The 22,522-nt window shown below is 31.3% G+C and overlaps 2 protein-coding genes across 3 annotated transcripts; both read left to right on the top strand.

Moving 5' to 3' along the window:
• The first annotated feature begins 770 nt into the window (after positions 1-770).
• Positions 771-7,956, top strand: LOC108469959 (probable transmembrane GTPase FZO-like, chloroplastic). Of its 2 annotated transcripts, XM_017771095.2 has the most exons (11): positions 804-1,657; positions 1,913-2,466; positions 2,623-2,691; positions 3,585-3,782; positions 4,576-4,707; positions 5,223-5,309; positions 5,433-5,873; positions 6,014-6,181; positions 6,332-6,562; positions 7,171-7,286; positions 7,531-7,956. In XM_017771095.2, exons 1-11 carry the CDS (start codon positions 1,153-1,155, stop codon positions 7,811-7,813), a joined length of 2,784 nt encoding a protein of 927 aa, XP_017626584.1. In that variant the 5' UTR covers positions 804-1,152; the 3' UTR covers positions 7,814-7,956. The 2 variants fall into 2 exon arrangements, 1 of the variants encoding a protein (XP_017626584.1); XR_008287206.1 differs by lacking the exon at positions 7,531-7,956 and having other exon boundaries at positions 771-1,657; positions 6,384-6,562.
• A 13,395-nt stretch (positions 7,957-21,351) lies between these two features.
• Positions 21,352-22,311, top strand: LOC108468329 (protein FANTASTIC FOUR 2-like). The gene has a single exon (XM_017769219.1). The coding sequence runs from the start codon at positions 21,352-21,354 to the stop codon at positions 22,309-22,311; it is 960 nt and encodes a 319-aa protein (XP_017624708.1).
• Positions 22,312-22,522: the final 211 nt, after the last annotated feature.

The following is a 22,522-nucleotide window of genomic DNA, read 5'->3' as shown; positions in this document are numbered from 1 at the left end:
ATGTTTACTTTCGTTTTCTTGAATCCCAAACTGGTGGAAGCATCTATTCCAGGATGGCTATGTTTGGGTCAGATAAAAATGTTAAAATCTAGGTCCGGTCTATCTATATTAATTTTTTATATGATTTTTAAAAAAAAATAAAATATATCAAAATATTAAAAATATTAAAATAAATATTTTCCTATAAATTGAAAAAAATATGTATACTTAAATTTAAATAACATTAAGATAGGCACAACTTAACAAAGAAATGTCGCTAAAATAGTAACAAAATTAATAATAAAACAAGAGTTATATAATATCTAATTATAACAACAAAATAGTAGCAATATAATTATGAAATGGTAGCAAAATAGTAAAAAAAAAGAAAAAATAAGAAAACAGTAAAAAATTATTTTTTCCATATTCAGGCCGAGTAAAAAACTGGCCTGTTTTTTAATTAGGTATTATTTTCTTACCCAAATTTATTTTTCGAATCTATATTTTTATTTAAATTCTTTCACTTTTCAAATGTACTAACCTAACCCATAGATAATCTAATTCCTTTATATGAGTTTTTTGTGGATTCTTTATTTATCATGTTATGTATTAACTTGATTACGTGAAGTAGTAAAACATAAAAGAATAATTTAAATTTAAAAGAAAAATCCTAATTTGTTAATTAACTTTTTTATGGCTAAATGGTTAAAGTCACATGCAAGAAAAGAAAAAAAAATTAATAGAGAAAGTAAAAACAACAAACACTAGAAAATTATTAAACAATTGAACTTTTGTTGACAAAATGTTTGTTCAGAAAAGCAAGTTTTGGTTTTGCTAATTGCCATGGCGGTGGGATACAATTGAATTCAGCCAAGTGGGTCTCCCACCTATTTTAGTCTTTCAAAAGCTCTCCAATCCAATGAACTAAAAGCTGCCCATTACGGCTTCTTAGCATAGTGACCGTCAGATTTTTATTTTTAGCAAATTGGTGGTGGGTTCATCGGTATCACTCATATCTCCAAAGGATAAGAAGATAACATCTCTCTTAACACTCACTGTTTCGCTCAACCTCCACCCTTTCTTCTTTTCTAATCTCTGCCTCCATAGCCAAATTACTTGCTTCACTTACCACAAGTATCCCACAAAAAAGAAGTTCCCTTTTTCTCCTTTTCGATGATCCCTCTCCTTTCCCTCCGGTCCCCCGCCTCTCCCTCCTCCGCTCTTTTCCACTTCAGCCCATCTCCTCCTTTCTCCTCTCGCTTTACTAAATCCCCTTTTCGCCGCTTTCTTCCTCCGACGAAACCCTCCCTTTCCACCAATTCTTTCAGCTCTACTTCCCAACAGCTTGGACCCCAAGGCCCTCAAAACCAGCAGGCTCCCAGAACTCTATTCCCTGGTGGCTACAAACGTCCGGAGATCAAGGTCCCTAATTTTGTTCTCCAGTTGGACCCCGACGACGTCTTGGCTGACGACAATGCGCTCGATTTCATTGACAAGGCCGTCTCCAAATGGGTTGGTCTTGTAGTGCTCAATGGTGGTGAAGGAAGTGGCGGCAGGGTTTATGAAGCTGCCCGTTCGTTAAAAGCGGTTGTTAAAGATCGCGCTTATCTTTTGATCGCGGAGCGCGTTGACATTGCCGCCGCTGTCGGTGCTAGTGGCGTGGTCCTCTCTGATCAAGGTGGGCTTTTTGCCTTTTTCTTTTTTCTTCTAAAGTTTGCTTATTCAAGGTTATTGGACTATTCACGTAAAAGTGGATTTATTTCTTTTTAAAAGCTTATCAGAGTTTACAGTAATGAAATTGTCATGCTTGTTTTTCAAGATGAAATTGACCCAATGTTAAAGTGAAGCTGTTAAAGTCTTCAGTCATATCAAATGCATTGGTATCTATATCCAACATCGTTGTATTTGTTTACGAGAAATGCTTCCTTTACAGGCCTTCCTGCCATAGTCGCAAGAAACACCATGATGGATTCAAAATCAGATTCTGTCTTTCTCCCTTTGGTAGCTAGGACCGTGCAATCTTCAGATTCTGCTTTAAATGCTTCAAGTTCTGAAGGTGCTGATTTTCTTATATATGATCTGGGTCAAGAAGAGCACGTCAATATGGCAATGAAGACTGTTTATGAAAATGTGAAGATACCGATCTTTGTTGTTAATAATAATTCACAAGCAGAGGTTCCATCATATACTGAGTTGACCAAGATTTTCAAATCAGGTGCTAGTGGTGTAGTTTTGTCATTGGAAGATTTGAGGTTGATTACCGATGATGTTTTGAGCCAGTTTTTTAACATTGTATATACAACTAATAACAAACGCCAGGATGAGAGCATCGATGAACTAGAAATGGCGGAAATCAATCGTGGCTCTCACCAGAAAGTGGGTGTGGCTGGTTTTATTAAAGTGGAAGATAGAGAAAAACAACTTATCGAGAAGGAGAGATCAGTGTTAACCGAAGCAATAAATGTCTTCCAGAAAGCTGCACCTCTGGTGATCTTTTAATTAAGCTTTGGTAGTTCAAGTTATTTTCCATAATGGTTATGAGATTGTCAATTATTTAATTTTCCTTTTTTGGTTGAATCTGTGTTTTCGATTGTCATTTTTTTTTCCTTTTTTGGTTGAATCTTTGTGTGTTTTAAATTCCAGATGGAGGAGATTTCACTTCTTATTGATGCTGTTGCTCAGATTGATGAGCCATTTCTACTGGCTATAGTGGTAATTGTGTGCTGAACTTCAACAAACTCTGGTTGCTGGGATTGCATTGGTATTAGCTCTAAATTTCAAATGAATGCCTATCTCTTTATTTGAGAACATATACCGATAGAATGACTATTTACTTTCTATTCACTTTCGGTTTAGGGAGTATAAAATTAAGGAATGCTTAAGCTTTAATGTCTTCAGCTTGGTTGATATGCTACCTCATATATTTCATTAGTTGTCACAGTGGTTTCACGAAGCGCGTTCATATTATATAGGCAATTTAATTAGATTCAATGAGATCGCACATGTCCACTAGGAATAAATTAGATTAACCTTGTGTTCCTTTTCTGCTATGCTTATGTCTCTTTCTTTTGATGGCCACTGCACCTGCCTCATTATCCATTAGTTCATTATTCTGGCTTTCTTTTTTTTTTTTTTTGTTACGTGTTACATTTGCCTGTGTTGAGCACTTGAATTAATTCTTATTTAGTTATATCATTCTTGCTGTTTTACTGATAAAACAATAATTTTAATTCCGTCATATTTGACAGAATGTCTTTACCGAATCATATTAGAATATTCTATTAGTATTGTTTCAATTTAAATTAATTGATTGCTTGTGTCTTTCTTAGTATTTGTTTGTGTGTTTTCATTTTGTCTTTCTTACTATTTTGTTATGAATGCTCTCTAATCATAACTTAAGATCATGCAATGGTATTTCCTGTCTCTATGATATTGGCCTTATATTAATCAATAAAAGGAAATATGTTCTGCAGTGAGAAAGCAGAAATTGTACGGAAATTGTTTGTTTATTCATGCATAGAAATTTGCTTGATCCTGTTAAATTTTTGGCTTTGCTATGACTTATTCATATATAAAATATGATATGATATATATTGGATTCTCAGGGTGAGTTCAATTCTGGTAAATCCACTGTCATTAATGCTCTTCTTGGGGAAAGATACCTCACGGAGGGGGTTATTCCCACGACTAATGAAATCACTTTTTTGCGCTATTCTGAGTTGGACCGGAAGGATATGCAGCGTTGTGAAAGGCACCCAGATGGTCAACTAATATGTTACCTTCCTGCTCCAATTCTTAAAGAAGTGAGTCCTTTTGGCATTTCCTCATCTGTATACCTGAATTTAAAAGTTCAGAGATCCTTTGGGTCTGCCAGGGGCTGGTTTCTCTGTAACTATTAATAGTAGTTTTTGTATTTTTCCATGCACTGGCATACCATCATACTAAATGTTTGTTAGTTTAGAAATGTAAACTTTATGCATGTAGATGTTAGTTGATTCTTCATCTCATGTATTTTGTCTGTTCGTTATATTGCTTTAAATCCTTGCTGAAATATGCTGTTCTCTATATGTTATAGTTGTTAACCTTGTTTGAAATTTACATAATTACCAGGCAAATCCACCTTGCTTATTTGTGTTGTACTTGATATCATTCATTCCAAGTTACCTTTACAGAATCTGTTTTTATGGGTTGTGCATGACTGTTGGATATGGCGTGCAATTTTTATTGTGATAAAACATTGCAAAGATTTTATTATCACATGGGAATGAATCAATAGCAATTTTACTTTGTAAAAGAGAATCAGGCACAATTTTCATTACCCTAGGTGCTTAAAAGTGAGTTTTCAATCCATAATACAAAGAAAGTTTGAGACCTGCTGAACATCATTTAGGTTGAGCATATTAGATGAAGATCAATGAGACAGGGAAGATTGATAAATTGAAAAGTTTGGTGAAAGTAAACACAATGTGGATGGTTGATTATCTTCTTTCTGTTGCCTGCTTTCCTCTCTTTTTTGTTTTGTTTTCTTGGAAATTGGTCCGGATGTCATTATATTTTTTTCCATAACTAATTTTTAAAAATTCCTCCCGAGGGCAGATGAATATTGTCGATACACCAGGGACCAATGTGATTCTTCAAAGGCAACAGCGCCTGACTGAGGAATTTGTGCCTCGTGCCGATTTGCTCTTTTTTGTTATTTCTGCAGATCGCCCATTAACTGAGAGTGAGGTAAGATTAGTTTTGCATGTAATGTGGCATAGCTTTCTTCTTAATGTTCTCCATTTCTTGTGTGAGGCAATCAATTTTAACCCTGGAGGCACTGATTTTCTGCTGTCAATGCTGCTTGTTGTGTAGAAACGCAGTACTTGATACTAAATGGATTTAGAAAAGTTTTCCATGATATGATATTACCATGTAAAAAGTTAATCATTTTGAAGTTTTATCAAGCGTTTGTTCATGGGGTTCTATGGAATTTTTCTTTGACACCTCTCCCTTTTTTCTTTGAAATTATTACAAAGTGAACCCAAAGGCTCATTAAGTGAAGGCATAAAGCTAGTTGAGATATCAAAGAATGGATTATGAGTTACTAATACTGATTTGGGAAATGTTGCGCTGTCCATAAATGCTTTGTGTTTAGTTTCATGAATTTAATTTCAGAAAGTTATAAATATTGCCTTACTAATGGTCAATTCTTATTTTTTGTGAGCTGATCCTGAGTGTACGTGTTCTTTTTTTTTTTCCAGGTTACTTTTCTTTGTTATACTCAGCAGTGGAAGAAGAAAGTTGTGTTTGTTTTGAATAAATCTGATCTTTATCGGAATACGCAAGAGGTTTAATTCTCACCTCCCATTGAGTATTGATGCTAGTATGAAGTTAGTTAATACATTTACATTGACTTATAACTTATTATGACACTTTTTGAGACTTATATTGGTTATCTTCATTTATTGCAGCTAGAGGAGGCAATATCGTTCATCAAAGAGAATACAAAGAAGTTGCTAAACACAGAAGACGTGACATTATATCCAGTGGCTGCACGATTAGTTCTTGAAGAAAAGCTTTCAGCTACTTCTGATGATGGAAAAAAATATAGAGAAATAGTGTTCACTGAATCAAATTGGAAAACCAGTAGCTTTTACAAGCTTGAAAACTTCTTGTATAGTTTTTTAGATGGATCAACTAGTAGAGGAATGGAGAGAATGAAGCTCAAACTTGGAACACCAATTGCAATTGCTGAGCGAATACTTTCTGCTTGTGAAACTCTTAATAGAAAAGATTGTGAGTCTGCAGAGCAGGACTTGTCTTCTGCAAATGAAATTATTGATAGCGTGAAAGAGTATGTAATAAAGATGGAAAATGAAAGCATCTCTTGGAGAAGACGAACTTTGTCAGCGGTACAAATTTAAGAATACTAATTTTTGAGTCTGCAAGTAGATGACTTTGTTTCTTACATACTGTTGTCTATATCTATGTTGTTTATTCTTGTGCGTGTTGTCTATATCTATGTTGTTTATTCTTGTGCGTGGTATTGCAGATTGATGCTACAAAATCACGTACTCTGGAGCTCATAGAATCTACCTTACAGCTATCGAATCTTGATGTTGTGGCTTCCTTTTTACTCAAGGGGGAATCGTCCACCACACTGCCCGCCACTTCAAGGATTCAAAATGAAATACTTGGTCCTGCCATTGCTGATACACAAGTGAGTTAATGGTTCAGACCTCTTCATAATCTAGGTTGTGTGAAAATTAGATGTCTATTTCAAATATCAAGTTTTAGGAGCCATTTTTTTAGAGCTGCACGAGTTACTTTTCCTTTTGACTTTGGATTTATGGTATGTAATTGCATACAGAACTTACTTGGAGATTATGTGACATGGTTACAATCAAATAATGCACGTGAAGGAAGGGCTTATAAGGAATCTTTTGAGAAAAAATGGCCCTCCATTACCTTCTCGGACAAAAATTATCCTCTGGAGACCTATGAAATGCTGAGAAAGTTGGATGAACTCAGCTTGAGAGCGATAGAGAACTTAAGTGCCAATGCTACTTCCAAACAATTTGAACGAGAAGTTCGTGAAGTGGTGAGTTAAGAATTCCTCTTAAGTAGCAATAAAACTTGTCCAAACTAGTAAAGCAAGATAGTGGTAACAGGCAGTAATCTCTATGATGTCTGAATGTAAGGCATTTGATTGAAAAGCTCTAACAACATTAAATATGAGGGTCACATGCAGGCATGTCATAATGGAACTGCATTTCCTTGTTCTGCCACTACTTGATTATTGATGACAATCACCATTGTAATTGTATCATTACCAATAATACATTGATGTATAGGAAAGAATAAACTTTAAAGCAATTTTTGCTAAGAATGATTTTTTACTGCCCCTAGAAAATCTCCAGGGAGCCAATTGTTCTTGTTTGTGCTCTAATGCGGCCTGGTTATGCTGGAAAACTTTGTTTTTACATATTATGTGAAAATAAAACTGGTATTTATCATGTCCTTTAGGATTGCCAGAAAGAGCATATTGACAGTTATTTGTCGTTGAATGTTCTTAGATCTCTTTTTAAAATGGCTGCTCCTATGTTGTTGCTTTTGGTTTTTAATTACCTTGTGCTAAAATTTACTTTCAAATGTTAATTTTTAATACGATTCAGTTGGCCTGAATGAAATGTCTTTCTTCAACCTCAGTTCTTGGAGACTTTTGGTGGACTTGGAGCAGCTGGTTTGTCAGCTTCACTTCTAACATCTATATTACCTACCACCTTAGAAGATCTTCTTGCTCTCGGCCTGTGTTCTGCTGGCGGGTAAGTATCTTCTTAAGTTCATAAATTAATTCTTTATCTTCAAGCAGCATGCCCAAGTTTTCATAAAATAGTCAGTTATCTGTGTGACTTAAGGTCCTTGCTGTATTAAATCTATGCGCCTTTCATTCCTAAGTTACCTGTAACTTGGTCCGCTTGGCATCGGATTTCACTTTCTTTTGACCTTAACAATTCGTTAAGGGTTTAATGTTTCCAACCGCTTATTAATTAAATATTGTTATGATAGGTTTATAGCCATTTCAAATTTCCCAGCCCGTAGACAAGGAATAATAGAAAAGGTGAAAAAGACAGCAGATGCTTTAGGACAAGAGCTTGAAGATGCAATGCAGAAGGATCTTCAAGAAACCACCCAGAATTTGGAAAAGTTTGTAAGAATTATCGGGGAGCCTTATCGAGATGCTGCGCAAAATAGACTGGACAAACTTCTAGAGGTAAATGATGAACTATCAAATGTGAGGGGAACACTTAAAATGCTGCAAGTAGAAATTCAAAATCTTCATGTATCATAACACCAATATAATGGCTAGAAGTCGAGGGCAGGTTGTATATGTAACGGCGTTATACCATTTCTAAATCCCAGTTCTTGGGGTCTCAAGTGTACAATATCTTCATGCACTAATAAAAAAAAAAAAAGCATGTTTTTCCCCAGTAATTTTGCAGCATCTTTAACAAGCACGAATGTGTGAATGGTATGCAGCTGCAGATGCAAGCAATGTAAGTAAGCATCTTATTCTGCTTTTACATTTTTAAGATTGGATGAGAAATTTTTGAGTAAAGAAGAATGCATATTCCAGTTAAATTGCCTATAAGCTTTAATTTCAAGTCTATTCCTTTTGTCTTGTTTATTATATCAATTACCGGCCATAAAGTTTGTGGTCAGCCCGTGGTAAAGCAATTAATAAACAAAGTTTCAACTGTGGGCATCTTTACTTTGCTTTACTAATTTTTAAGAATCTTGTTTATATAACCTTTTGAATTTAGATTCAGCAATATTTAATATTTTACAAGGTTTTTACACGTTACATGGGTCAACATCTATATACCTATAAAGGTTTGGACCTTCCTTGGTTGACACGTGCATAAGTTACTCTCTTTGAAATGATCAAATTTTAAATTTAGTCTTTATACTACACTCGAATTTAAGATTATAATAATGATCAAATTTTAATTTTGATCTCTGTGCTACACTAGAATAGTATATTTAAGATTCAATTTTATACTTTTTAACTTTTGATATAATTTGGTATTTTAATTTTTTATGATGTCATTAGTCTAGAGATTTTATTTTGATTAAAATGTTGATGTAACTTTTAAGAGTTGTTAATATTATTAAAATTATTTGTTAAATTTAAGTTCATTGTAAGTTTTATATAGCTATTAAACGATTACTTTTAAAAATTTTAAAATGTCACATCAATAAATTTAATACAAGAATTTAATAATGTTAACAATTGTATCTAAATTTTAAATTAAAAAATAGAGACTAAAATTTTAAAAATATAAGTACGAAGACTAAATTTCAAATATACCAAAAACATAGAGACTTGAAATATATTTTAATATTTAAATATTTACTCTATAATTTAAAAAAATTAATAATTAACCAAAGCAACTAGTTCATAGAATAAATTAATGCTGAATACATATATTGAAAAAAGAGAGGAAATTTTGGATAAAATATAATTTTATATGGTGGTCCTGAAATAGTAAAAAACTTTATGTAACAGATCAGTGGGTCGACATGTTTGCATAAGCTATGAATTTGATTCTATCATCTTTCATTGATATAATCATATTTAAAGTGGAAAGTATACATAAATAAACAAACATGATTTCAATATTTAAGGTAAAGCAGAAAACAGACCTAACTTTGTGGCTTTTTTATTTCCTGAATTGTGTGAGATCAATGTCAATATGCACCCTTTTCCTTATTGATTTAAAGAGTCTCACTTTTCCATTGGTTGGCTAACCTTAAAAGAAGAAGGGAGATTTTGAAAGCAAATTTGATGGTTGGGGCAAAGTGTGTGTGCAATTGGCACATATTCTTCATCACCCTCCCTACCATATATGCTAAACTAAACCCTAGAGCCAAACTATCACCCAACACTGCCTAAGCAAAGCAACTCAACTCAATGGTCCAATCCTTTCCACTTACATTGATAATTGAGAAATTAAGGAGGAATTGAGATCGAGAACTTCAATTTTGTCTAATAAATATCATGAGTATTTTTGAATAATTACATATTTAATCAATTATCAAATAAATACATAATTTTTAGTTTTTTTGAAAATATGTCTAATGGTAAGTTGTGACAATTTATTATGATACGTGGTCTACTCATAAGTTTTGGAGTAAGTACTAATACAATAATACGAACAAAGTGGTAAACACGAGAAAAAACACAAGCAAATTGGTAGTGTAGTTTATTGCATCACTTACATCTCTAGGACCTTACAGAAATAAGAAATCAACTACTAAACTCACAATACATGCAATGATTTAAGATCAATCTATCCTAACAATTAGATAATTGTGGCCCCACCTTAGTACATATAATATGAACTCTCACCAAACAACCTCTCCTACGCTAAAAGCTATTAACTAATTACTTAAAGTTGAATAAACAATAAATGTATTCAATAAAATTTCCTTATTATGAACATATAAGCTCTTTTAAAATGCATCATCCTTTTCACAAAAGTAAGTCTCCGTAAATAGGCTTTGAAGTAGGTTACTTTAATCTCATAATTATCTCCATATGACGTAGAATAAAATCCATTTAAATTCGAAAGCTTTATCTTGATCTTTATCTCCGTGCTTTTTTTTTTTATAGAAAGATTCAAATCATTTCACTAAACCAAAGCTCAAAAGCCTAGAAAAATAGGAAAATAAGCACAAGGTCAAACAAGCCCAACCCAAACCAAAAGGGAGCTAAACTTGGACACCATAGCAATTCTAGCCGCCGTTGCTTGAAGCAAAGGAGGAAAGAGTGTGACTAGACGAGCGCATAAAAACATAGCTGATGTACCCACATCAAGTAGAACCACCGGCAAGGAGGAGCTAAGGTTGCTATCACCATCGTAGAGCTTGTCGAGGGCATTGTTGAGCTTTCATCCCAAGCCTTTGAGTGGGTGTGGTGCAGCTTGATCAATGTTGCTATGTACGAGCCATCAAAGCCAGTTGTCAATGGAGCTCCACCTTAAATGGAGATCTTGTCGGATCATTAAAAAAAAGTTGAGAAGACTAAAGACGATCTATCAGTAGGGAAGAAGCAAGTCACCTCCTTTTACTGACGAAATAAAGTCATCACAAAAGGGAAGGTGGTTGCTTGGGTTATTTTACTGAATAGAAAGGCAAAAGGAAAGAGACTAGCAACTGAGATTGAAGATGAGAGTCACGCCAACTCGACAACCCGACAGCCACTCGCAGAAAGGCTAAAACGAAAAAATAAGATCTTGAGAAAAGAGGGTTCAAAGAAGAGAAAATACGGTTTTTTTATATTATTTTCAAGTCTTTATATTATCTTTAAGGTTGATCTTCCATAATTTGATATGGAAAATTATGTTCTTTTCGATACTTAATGAGCTTATCATTGATCATTTTTATGTCATTTTAGTAGTTTTATGAATCATATGTTAGTTAGACTTAAGTAAATAAAACAAGCCTTTTTGTGATGTTTCTCGACCAATTAGGCCAACTCAAGCCTAATGAAGTCTAACGAGTTGATGTAACGGTGTAGGAAACGACTTGAATCAAATAATCCAAGCAGTTAGTGAACTGCCTAGAATGTCGTGACATGGAGACCATAAAGTCACAACATTGAAGTTGCACAAACACTTAGAAGAATTTTCGAGCAACATCGATAAGGCTAGTAGACTGTGGCCAAGGTCGTGACATGAATGATATAAAGTCACGACATCAACAAGCAAAGTCCCGACTTTCTCGATAGTAGCCAAAGATGGAAGTCGATCCCAAGGTTGTAGCAAAGTCACGATAACTAAGCCCATATCCAAAAATTCGAGTAAATTGCCTGCCAAGTCACAATGTTGGACATATAATGTCGCGACATTGATGCTTGACAAAGTTAAAATCTAAAAGGGTGTTTCTGTCCGCAATCAACTTTAACTTGTAAATCAGGGCAGAGTCGACCCAATTAGGTAAAAGAAAATTAGTTCTATAAATGTTAATTGAAAAACACAATTCAAGGAGGCTCGTTACAATTTCTAATAGCTTAGTAGATAGTTTGTAGGATTTTCTTTAAACATTTTTGTTTCAGTTTTTGTTTCTATTAAAATTCAGTTTTTCTCAATTTCATTTTTTAGTTTTCTTTATTTAAGTTTTCTCACTTTTGTTTACGACGGATTTACCAGTCATAAATGATCAAACACTTCTATTACAAGAATCTTTGTCGCCGCCCAAGTTGATCTCCATCATTAGAAGTCTTCAGAATATTGAGCTTTTCTAAACCTTATTCTTTCTTATCATTAATTTCATTAATGCTTTGCAAATTAAGTGGGTTTGGGATAATTAGAATGGGTCATAACTAAATTCTTAGAGAGGTTGGTTAATTGAAATGAGCGTAGTTAATATAACTTGGGGTTTGAAACTGATTAATTGGATTAAATTGAATGAACTTAAACTCTAAAATTGACGACTCTATGTAGTTGTTTAGGTAGATGAGACTGAAAGGAGATTTTACTCAGAACCGATTCAAATTTTCTCATTTAGATCCATCAGGTTGAAAGGTAAATGGACTGAATTGATTAATTGATAGAATTATAGGCCGAAAGGTATTAATTTGGTCAATTAATAATTAATTGGTAAAAATCACTAAGTCTAGGTTAATTACAACCATGTAAATTGATCAACTATTGTTTGTCATTCTTGATAATTTATCTGCCAACTTTAGTATTTTGGCAATTAGATCCTTTTAGTAATATTTAGTTCATATACTCTGAATTCAGGCTTCGTCGTACTATAGTAATTAGGGTAGTAGCTATTTAGACTTAGTTTTGTGTGTTCTTGATTACTATTTAATTTAGTTTTAGTCATACCTCCCTTGGATAAGATCCTCAGAATACTGTCATATTTCGTTGTAAATTAAATTATATTACAATCTAACTTGTTCACTTGGAGTATACCACATTTATATATATTTAATTTGCATTGTTTTTACAACCTCGATGCACGCACACCGGGGTACGGTAAAAGGTCTATTTTCAATTCCAAGTCTAATGCTTGAATTAGGATTCTTTAAAAGCTTGTTGTTGAGATAGGAATAAAAACTCTTCAGGAATCATACTTCAAATGAAACTCTTCAAGGTTGTTGCTTCTCTTTATGTGTTTTTTTTTTAATACAAGTAGTTACATTACAGTTGTGGAAGGGAAGGGGAACAAGGTTTACAAATATAAAAATCGAAATTTGGACCTTATGTGATAGAGGTAAGTTTCTTTTTTGTTATAGATAAAATTATACTTTTTTTTTGTTATTTATAAGATAATCATAAACATGAATAAATACAAAATGAAAAATCGTCGATCAATAATGTAACACCGCTTACTCAAGAAACTCGAGTAATGAATGTTACATTTAGCATTGAACATTCTTTCTATATCAAATACTTATGATTTGGGCTCTTATCAAGGTTACATTATTCTTTTTAGAACTTAACTAGACTAACAATAAAGTTTAATTCCATTCTAAACTCGTTTAAGGTATCCTTTGGCCCAACTAAACTTTTTTAGTTCTAGGTCAATATGTCTCGAGACAAGGGTTTGAATGTCTAGAGACTGTTTCATTTTACTATAGGACTTTAGCTTTGAAGTTGTATTGTCTTGAGACAAATGAGTGTATGTCTCGAGACAAAGAGGCTTATTTCTCGAAACAAAGTCCAATATGTCTTGAGACATGACCTTGATACTGTAGCTTTTTAACTTCAAAGTTCTTGTGTCTTGAGACATATTTCGTATGTCTCGAGACCTGGGATAGGGAACTTGAAAATTTAGTTTTCAAACAACTCCAACTCATACCAAATTGTCTACAATCATTCCAAACAATAATCAAAGCTCATAAACTATGTAATACTTCATATTTACCGTTCAAAACATATTAAACTCAAATATTAGAACAACTAGACACTTTCTTTCTTACTTCATTAATTCACCTATGTACATGTCATCATATATACCATAGGATTTATTTCATACCCCTTTTCTCCCAAGCCTTAATGATTAGATGAGATTTGTCGAGGTCACTAATTCGAATGAGAACTTCAATCTGATCTTTCACCTACGTGTTGAAAAATAACGTGTCAAGCTTGTGAAAGCTTAGTAAGTACCCATGAATTCATATCTTACAATTTCTTTGATTTTTATTTACCATAAACATTATTACTATTACAATTCATGAATATATATTAATAATCAATAGATTATTCCATATTTATAAAATTAACTAATACTTTGATTCACTAATTTTATCATTTCACAGATTAACAAGAACAAAACTTATATCAGAAATCACTTACCATGACTTTTTAGTCCATCATAGCCACATTTGAACCAGATGGATACATGGAACATATCATGATACAAGAAACACAAATATGTTGGAAACACAAGCACTAAGGTACATAATAGAACATGAGGCATCGAAGTGCGATATCAAGAATATCATGAATAACATAGGAACGCTCGAGCTCCTATAGCATGCCAATTATATCCATGAAATTCAACGCTAGTATACATGGGCAATCGAATATCACTTAATTCACAGTAATTAATCACGACTACTTTATTTCACGATTTTCATGATTTCAATATACTTTCACATTTTTTTCATTCTAGTTTACTATTTAATATTACATGAACATATAATTTCGAACATTAAATTTTTCAAGAGTATTTTCTTTACACTTCCATTCTATGACTAACCACAAATTTTATTCATACTAGTATTTTTTCATGATTTTCATAATTTAGCTACACTTTTCACTTCTTCAATTTAGTCCTCATTTTCCCATGATTTAAAAAATAATTGTAATTTCATTTACAATAATCACGAAACTTTATTTAGTAAATTCTTAATTCACAATAAACCTTATATTTCTTGTTCTCTACATCATTTTCACTTATAAAATAATAACACGTAAAACTTTTACGCACTTTTCAATTTAATCCATTTTACCACGAAATTCAATATTCACTATCACATAGCACTTTAATCCATTAATTCATCATAATATCTTATTTCACATGTCTAATTTATATTCTATTCACTTTTCTTATTTCAATTATAAATTTTATAAAGTTCACGATTTAGTATAAACTCACTTCAAGATCACTTTATGTCTATTTCTTTACCATATTTCACTTCAATTAACCCTTCTTTTAAAATATAATATTTTACATATCAAATTGTTTTATACTTTATTTTACTAATTTATCACAACTTTCACAAAGTTTACATTTTAATCTTTCGGAGACAAGAGAATTCAAGGGTACTTACCTCTCTTCAACCTTTAATCACTTGTTTTTCTCTTTTCCTTGCCACTTGAATTGCTTCCTTTATCTCTCTCTTCAATATCTTGTCAAGAACATAAAGCTTTCCATGAGAAATTTTTACTTTAACATCATTTCTATATCTTTCTAACAAAATTAAACTTGAAAACATTATGAAACCTTAATATTCATACCTTGTTCTTTTGCTTTTAAGCTGTAGCTTGATTTTCTATCTCCTCAAACATGAGCATTCAATCTTCCTTATTAAAATCTAAGTTCACTAGATTCTTGGAGGATTGATTTTACTAAAAATTTTAATGGAATTTCAAGAATTTCTCTCTTAATTTCAAGGAAAAGACCAAATCGCAAAGAAAGCATAACTCATTTTCTCCATGGATGATGATGGCATGAACTTGAAAGAAAGATGCAAAGAATTCTTTTCTTTCCATCTTTTACTTAATCATTAATAAATATAAAAATAAAATAATAGTAAAATAATAATAAAATATTTTAACTAATAAAGTTTCTACACCAATAATCTTTAATTATTACAACTCAATAATTGATAATTATCCAAATTAAGAAATGACCATTTTGCCCTTCAAAGTTCTCTACAATTCCATCCTTGAATCACTATTCATTTTCAATAAAATTGTGATTTATTCCCTTATCTTTCTCCACTTATTCAATTTGGTCCCCACTTACTAATTTTGTGTCACAAGAACTTTTGGGGTTATTTTCACTTTTAGTCTTTCAACTTTCCCATATTTATATCTTGCCCCAAAAATTTTGATTATTTACACTTGAGTCACAAAACTTTTCATACTTTTATAATTTAGTCCCTATCTTAGAATAATATATCACAACATACTTAATTCAACTTTCTTTGGAATCCATCAACATTCTCTTTTATCATTTATTTTACTTATTTTACTTTACTGAGGAATCCGTTATGCACGATTCTCACTTAATACTACTTTTATAACATAACGATTTTAAAGGTGTTGAAAATAAAAATAATGCATATTTGAATTGTAATTTATTATATAGGCACAACTTATATCACAATAAGAAATCATAGTTTTTTTCTTTTCCAATAAGAAATGAAGAGAGGTGGATAAAATATTGAGATTCAAATATAAGATTTGTTGGAATACCTAAATCTTTACTCAGTCGGTATCAATAATGTTGTCAGTTCAAGAAGATATATGTTCGAATGCGCTAGAGGTGATCATGGGCCGGGCTGGGTTCGGGCCGGGCACAAATAAATTTTTAGGCCCAGATACTAGGCCCTGCCCTACCGCCTCAAATATGGGCCTAAAATTTTGCCCAAGCCCGCCCGAAATAAAATTACTAAGCTTGAGCCTGGCCGCCCCGCCCATATTAATTTTTTTTTTTTTCTTATTTCATTAAATAAAAAATTTAAAAATATAATAAATCAAATATATTTAAAAACATAAAATAAATATTAAAACAAATAAAAATAATACTAAAACAATTCTTAAAACAATACACAATTAACAATATAATAAAAAATAGTTATATTAAAAATTTAAAATAATAAAAATAAAATAAAAAAATATATTAATATATAATTGGCCGGGCCAAAAACTCTTACTCGAGGTCTGCCCTTTTTTAAACGGCCTCGTTTTTTTTGCCCAAGCCCATTTTTCGGCCTATATTTTTACCCAAACCTCCCATTTTTCAAGGCGAGCCTTGGTCAGGCAGTCCCCAACCCATGATCACTCTAGAGTGCGCTAAAGTGCGTTATATTCTTATTCAAGGGTCGAATAGGAGCAGACCTAGGGGGCTAGCAAGGGCCCCGGCTCCCCTAAAATGGAAAATTTTCCATTTAGGCCTTTATAATTTATAGAAGTTTAAATTAGTAATGGTAAAATTACATTTTGCCCCCCAACATGATAAAAAATTGACTTAATCCTCTAAAAATTATAAAGATATAGGCTATTAAAATGACAAAATTACATTTTTAGTATCATAAAATATATAATTTAATTCTGTCAAAAAAAAATTATGACTTCTATGTCGTTATGGATAATTTTAGAAATTGAAACAAAACAAATACAAAATTTGTCCTTTTTTAAAAATATTATTACATGTTGCGCCTTTTTGTGGCCGCTTCTCTCAAACAGACTTTTAAAGCACCGTGAAAAAGAAATGCTTAACTCATGGAGCTAATTTTAACATTTATGTTGGTTCAAATGCCATGCTTGTAATGATTAATTTGGAAGTAGAAATCCACCACTTAAATAAGGATTAAATAAACATTCTTAAAGTATCCACTAATCATGATTAATTAAAATTAAAATCAAGTTAAAGTAATAAATAAAAGAAAATTATTTTATAAATTGTAGTGAAGTTTTTAGATTTACTAGTTTTAATGTCATATATGTTGCATGTGATTTTACACGTTTAATATTTAATTAATTTTTAAATATTATACTTTCAATTTCAATACTTAATGTAAAATAATATTTCTTATTTGAATTATTGAATATATTTAAAATATATTAACTCATCAATTTTAATATTATAATAGAAAATTTTAAATTTTAATTAAAATATTTTAACATCTTCAACATATAATATAGTTTTATTTTATGTAATTAATGTAAAGTAGCATTATTTAAAATAATAACTAATTAATTTACTTAATTGTAATATTAATTAAGTGATAATTAAGATGTTTAAAATTATATTTGAGTAATAACTTTTTTTACATCTAAAACTAATAATTATAATTATCACAAATTTTTTATATTTTATGCTTAAAGTTCATTAAGTAAAAACTCTATTTTAAAATTAGCACAAATTTTTAACTAATAATTGAAAATTAAATTATAATTATTTTTAAATGTGTAGTTATCACAACTTTTATTTCACTTCAACTTTTTTATTTTTAAATCTGAATTTTGTAATATAATAGAAAATGAAAAGTATTCTTGTCAGTTCAAAATTTTTCCAAATATATATATCATAGATAAGTATGGTTGGAATTGTGACATGGGCTTATATGATATAATCAAAACAAATAAATATATAAAAAAAATACACACACATTACTTTTTCAACTCAATCTAAAAATTTTGCTATTAGTGTATTGAATAGTCAACCATAAATTAGTAATTGTTATAAGTATTTTATTATAATGTACTTTAGGACTCTAATATTTATTAGGAGTAAAATTTTGTAACATATATACTTTTTATGTTTATACATATAAACTTTGGAGAAACATTCTATTTGATGAATAAAATACATACTTCTCTCTTTGTTTTTATTTTATAACACGTTATTAATACAATTCTCTTATTCATTTTAGGTTGTGGGATAAGATCACAAAAGAAAGAAAGAAAATACAAATCACGTACTAAAGGAAGGGATTGAACCCACGCCACTATTATTTTAAGTATTATATATGACTAAATGACATGTTAGCATTTAATTAATTTTAAAAAAATACGTTTTATAATTTTTTGAATTTTTAAATTTTCAAAAAAAAAAATCTGACACGTCATCTACGTGTATACAACATTAGCAAAGTTAACAAACATTAATTTTTTCATCCATTTTGAGATGATTTGACAAAAAAAAATACAAATTCAAAGATTAAAAATGATGAAAAATTAAATTAAGAAATAAAATGAACTTTTTATAAAGTTGAAGAGCCAAATAAATTATTATGCCAAATTACATTTTCTAAAGGATGGATTATAGATTAAATTTTCAGTGGTTAATTATTAATTTTGCATGCTTTCCCATTATTAATTACTAACACATTATTAGTTCTTGCCTCGTTAGAGAGTAGTTCTTAGAACTTGAAATAATTGTGATAGTTATTTTTTTCATATAATGATTATTTTTATTCATAAGTTTCTTAAAGTTTAAGCGCACTTGAACTCATATACATTTTGTTGTTGTCATAATAACAATGTTTATTGAATTAATGCTCAATAGACAATTATGATAATTATTTTAAATCTTAGTTCTTTTATGATATAACAACTGTATTGTGTTCACAATTACAATAAACTTGATTTATACTCTAGTTGGAATGTACTTTTAAAGTCAAAAGAGTGAGATTTGAAATATTAAAGGAAAAAAAGAACCTAAATTGTGACCTATTAATCAAGTATTCATCTTCCTAAAAATAATTTAAGTTCAAATAGTCATTGTATAAAAACCCAATTTCAAAATTTTCTTTCTGAACATTAATATTGTAATAAGTTTTCATCATATTTATTCTCTTTGATACAATGTCTAAAACTACTTATAATCCCTTCTTAATCCTTAAATAGAAAGATAATGCGTTTTAGTGCACTCAAACTCATATCCTCTTACACTAACAATAATGTCAATACCAATCAATAAAATTCAATTATCAAAACCAAAACTTTGCAAGTATGAAATAATTATGGGATGGAAATAATTAATAGCCTATTTTGGTAGTAAGGTTTGTCCAATAATTGTGACTAAAAACTTGACAGCTTAATAAAAAAACCAAAAAGAAAAAGAGAAGTACTATAAGAGTAATCTAAAATCTCCACCGTTGAATGTTTCAAGAAACAAAAGAAGGAAAAGAATATTCTAATCTTACTATCAAGGTTAACATGCAATTAATACAAGCCTCCTCTGTGTTCAAGTTTTTGCAAGATACCTAACTTATGAAGTAAGAAGAAAGACAAGTGTAAGTGTCATCCATTCACCATTATTGTCCTCTTTATGATATATGTTTCCATTGGAAAATTGGGGGGACAATTTATGTAAATAAGGAAACTTTTCCTAAACACTAAAAAACCAACATACTTGTTAGTAGGAAACCACTTTTTTGGCCTCTATACTAAGGATTTTTAAATCATTTGGTATGAACCCTAATTTTTTTTTTGCTTGTATATTTTTGTGCAAACAAACCGGTCCTTACTGTTTTTTTGGAGCATTTAGTTAACAAATAATATATTTTATTTGTCTATTATAAAGGTTAGAAATGAAAAAGCAAAGTGATTATTAAAAATTAGGATTTTTTTTTTGTTTTTCCATTTTTATAAATTAATAAAATTTAAAATGTTGATATTTGAATAATGAATTCAAAACTTCAACTTTAACCTTTCAATTAATAAGTCATTTTATTTATATATAAATTTTAATAAATTTATTTATTACATAATTATTCTTTACTTGATCAAGATGTAACATCTAAAGGTAAAACAAGAAAATTATTTTGGGAGTATAAAAATTTTAAATTTTAATATATATATATATATATATATGCATCATTTCTTCTATTCTTAAATGGTTGAATGCATCACTTGCAATGGTGAACTAAGGGTGAATGCAAATGCTTGTCATTATAGAGCAAAGAATTGAAAGTGAATGGCATAATTGTAAAACATATAGGCAAAAGCTAGAAGAAACAAAAGCAATGGGTCGATTCTTTTCTCTGTGGTTGCTCTGGTTGGGTTTCTTTTAATAGCTAAACAAAACTTACATCTCATAATAACTTTATGTTTCTTTTGATAAACTAAAATTTTAAAGATAAAATAGGAATTTGGGTTTGGAGTAGCTGTCTTCAACTATTAACTTTGTTGTCTATTTTTAAGGAAAAAATTTTATGGAAATCTTACCTTTGAGAGTCAAATTGTATTTCGATATATTAGATTAAAAAATAAACTGATCATTTTATTAAAAATTCATTCATTTTTACGGTTAAAAATTAGTCACTATACATCAACATGAGGTACACATAGTATGTCACATATGACTGTTTAGTTATTTTGTTAACCATACCATTTTTTTTATTAATACGAGAATAAATCTGAATTACATCAAACGTTAGAATGCAACTTCTAAACAATCATCCTGTAAGTTTTGTAAAACATCATCAGGGATTCGAGAAAACATACAAACCAAGTTGACTGTTGAAAGCCAACAATGCCATGCTATCTGCCACTATTATCTTTACGATAAATATGAACAAATTTCACCTCCTTCTCTCGACAAAGAAACTCTCAAATAGCGGTCTTCATTTACATACAACTTTTTAATGTCATATCAATTTTTAACAAAAATAAATGAATGAAATTTTTAATAAAAAGTACTAATTTATTCTTTAATCTAATATATAAATACTAATTTATCTATTTTTAAATATAAAAGATAAAATACAATCCTATTTTTAATATAGTCGCTTTGTGTACTTTTTCCCGTATTTTTAATCCTAAATGTGTGGTAGAGTAAAAAGATTGTAAAAGATTTAGTGGGCTTAAAAGGTTAAGACTTTTCCTCTGTCTCTGAATTCTCCTAGTATAAAATTATCCCCAATGCTTTCACTTTTCATTCATCTTCATTGCTTTGTTCCTTGCCTCTTTCTCTACCTCATCAGAATATAAAAAGAAAGCTATCTCTTTCATTTCAATCCCCATCTCCCCCCACCCCCATTTGATTTCAGAAAACTCCAAAAGAGTTGAGGAGTTTCATTTAAGCTCCCCTGTTTCTCCCTTGTTATCTCTGTACCTTTTCCAACAATAAAAAATGTCGTCAAGTGTGAGTCAAGGGTTGCAATCATGCCTGGAGGTAAGGGTGGTGGAACCACGTTTTTTGAGTCTGAAACTGGCTCCACCTAAATCAAATTCCCCTGCCTCCATTGCTCCTACTAACGAGGAAAAAGACGCCAAGCTCATAGGCAATCAAAATATGGAGATGGGGGGCTGGAGTTTCCTCCACTTCCTCTCCAACGCCAATGAATATTCTACCCAAAATGACAATGTATACGTGCATCCTCTGGTAAAGCATTCAGCTTCTATCCTAAGTGAAAAAAGCCTTGAAATGTGCACCGAGAGATTAGGTAGTGAAACTGGAAGTGATGTTAGCGACATTTCCTTGCTTTCATTACAAACCGGGGTTTACAATCCATCGAATTCCAAACCAAGGGAAAGTTCATTGAAACGAAAAACGAGTCGTATCAACACCTTCCCACCTCCATTAACATCCATTACCGGTTCCAATGGCGTCCAAGTCAAGTCTCACCGAGAGGGTGGCCGTTTGGTTCTTCAAGCCGTTACTATCCCTCCTTGCCATACGTACTTCCATGCAGAACGAAGTGAAGGCAGGCTTAGGCTTTCACTTTTCAAGGATGTCACCGATGGTTTCCACAGCGAAGGCGGCGAAGAGGAAGTCCGAGAGGACCTTGTAGAAAAAGAAGATGATGATGAAGATGATGAAGATGGTGAAAATGATCAAGCGTTAGAAGGTGAATTCAAAGAAGAAACCATTATGAGGGAGGTGAAGTTATGGAAGGAAATAGTGGGAGTACTGGGGCTGAAATTGAGACAAGGAAATTGGCTAGGCCAAGCCGATGCAAAGAAAGTGGGCGTAGGCACAAAGTGTTGCTTAATTGGCAGCCATTGTTGGTGGGGTGACAACTTGAAAGCTAAAAGTTGGAAGGTTTCTCTCAACCCCAGAGACAATAATTACTATGATTGGATCCCCTAATTTCCCTCCTTTTTCTTTTACCTTTATCATAATAATTATTATTACTAATTTCTAATTTTCAGGAGTTATGTATATCAAAAAGTAAGAGATTACCGTACCATGGATTTCCTAAAATATGCTTATGGTAGTTATTATCGTTATTGGACCAGACCATGTCACGTGCTACACTCCCTTTTCTCCTATGCTGCAGCTCCTATTTTTGGTTTATTTT

This window comes from Gossypium arboreum, chromosome 8 (genome assembly GCF_025698485.1).
Source record: "Gossypium arboreum isolate Shixiya-1 chromosome 8, ASM2569848v2, whole genome shotgun sequence".
In the NCBI taxonomy this organism is placed as follows: Eukaryota; Viridiplantae; Streptophyta; class Magnoliopsida; order Malvales; family Malvaceae; genus Gossypium; species Gossypium arboreum.
The sequence above is the reverse complement of the archived record's forward strand: the minus strand, read 5'-3'. Positions and strand labels throughout refer to the sequence as shown.

What these genes read in the sequence shown, in the direction of transcription:
- LOC108469959 (XM_017771095.2), top strand. Translation starts at nt 1,153, where the DNA reads ATGATCCCTCTCCTTTCCCTCCGGTCCCCCGCCTCTCCCTCCTCCGCT. An exon ending in CGTGGTCCTCTCTGATCAAG is followed by an intron (nt 1,658 to 1,912) that starts GTGGGCTTTTTG and finishes CTTCCTTTACAG; the next exon opens with GCCTTCCTGCCATAGTCGCA. An exon ending in TCCAGAAAGCTGCACCTCTG is followed by an intron (nt 2,467 to 2,622) that starts GTGATCTTTTAA and finishes TTTAAATTCCAG; the next exon opens with ATGGAGGAGATTTCACTTCT.
- LOC108468329 (XM_017769219.1), top strand. Translation starts at nt 21,352, where the DNA reads ATGTCGTCAAGTGTGAGTCAAGGGTTGCAATCATGCCTGGAGGTAAGG.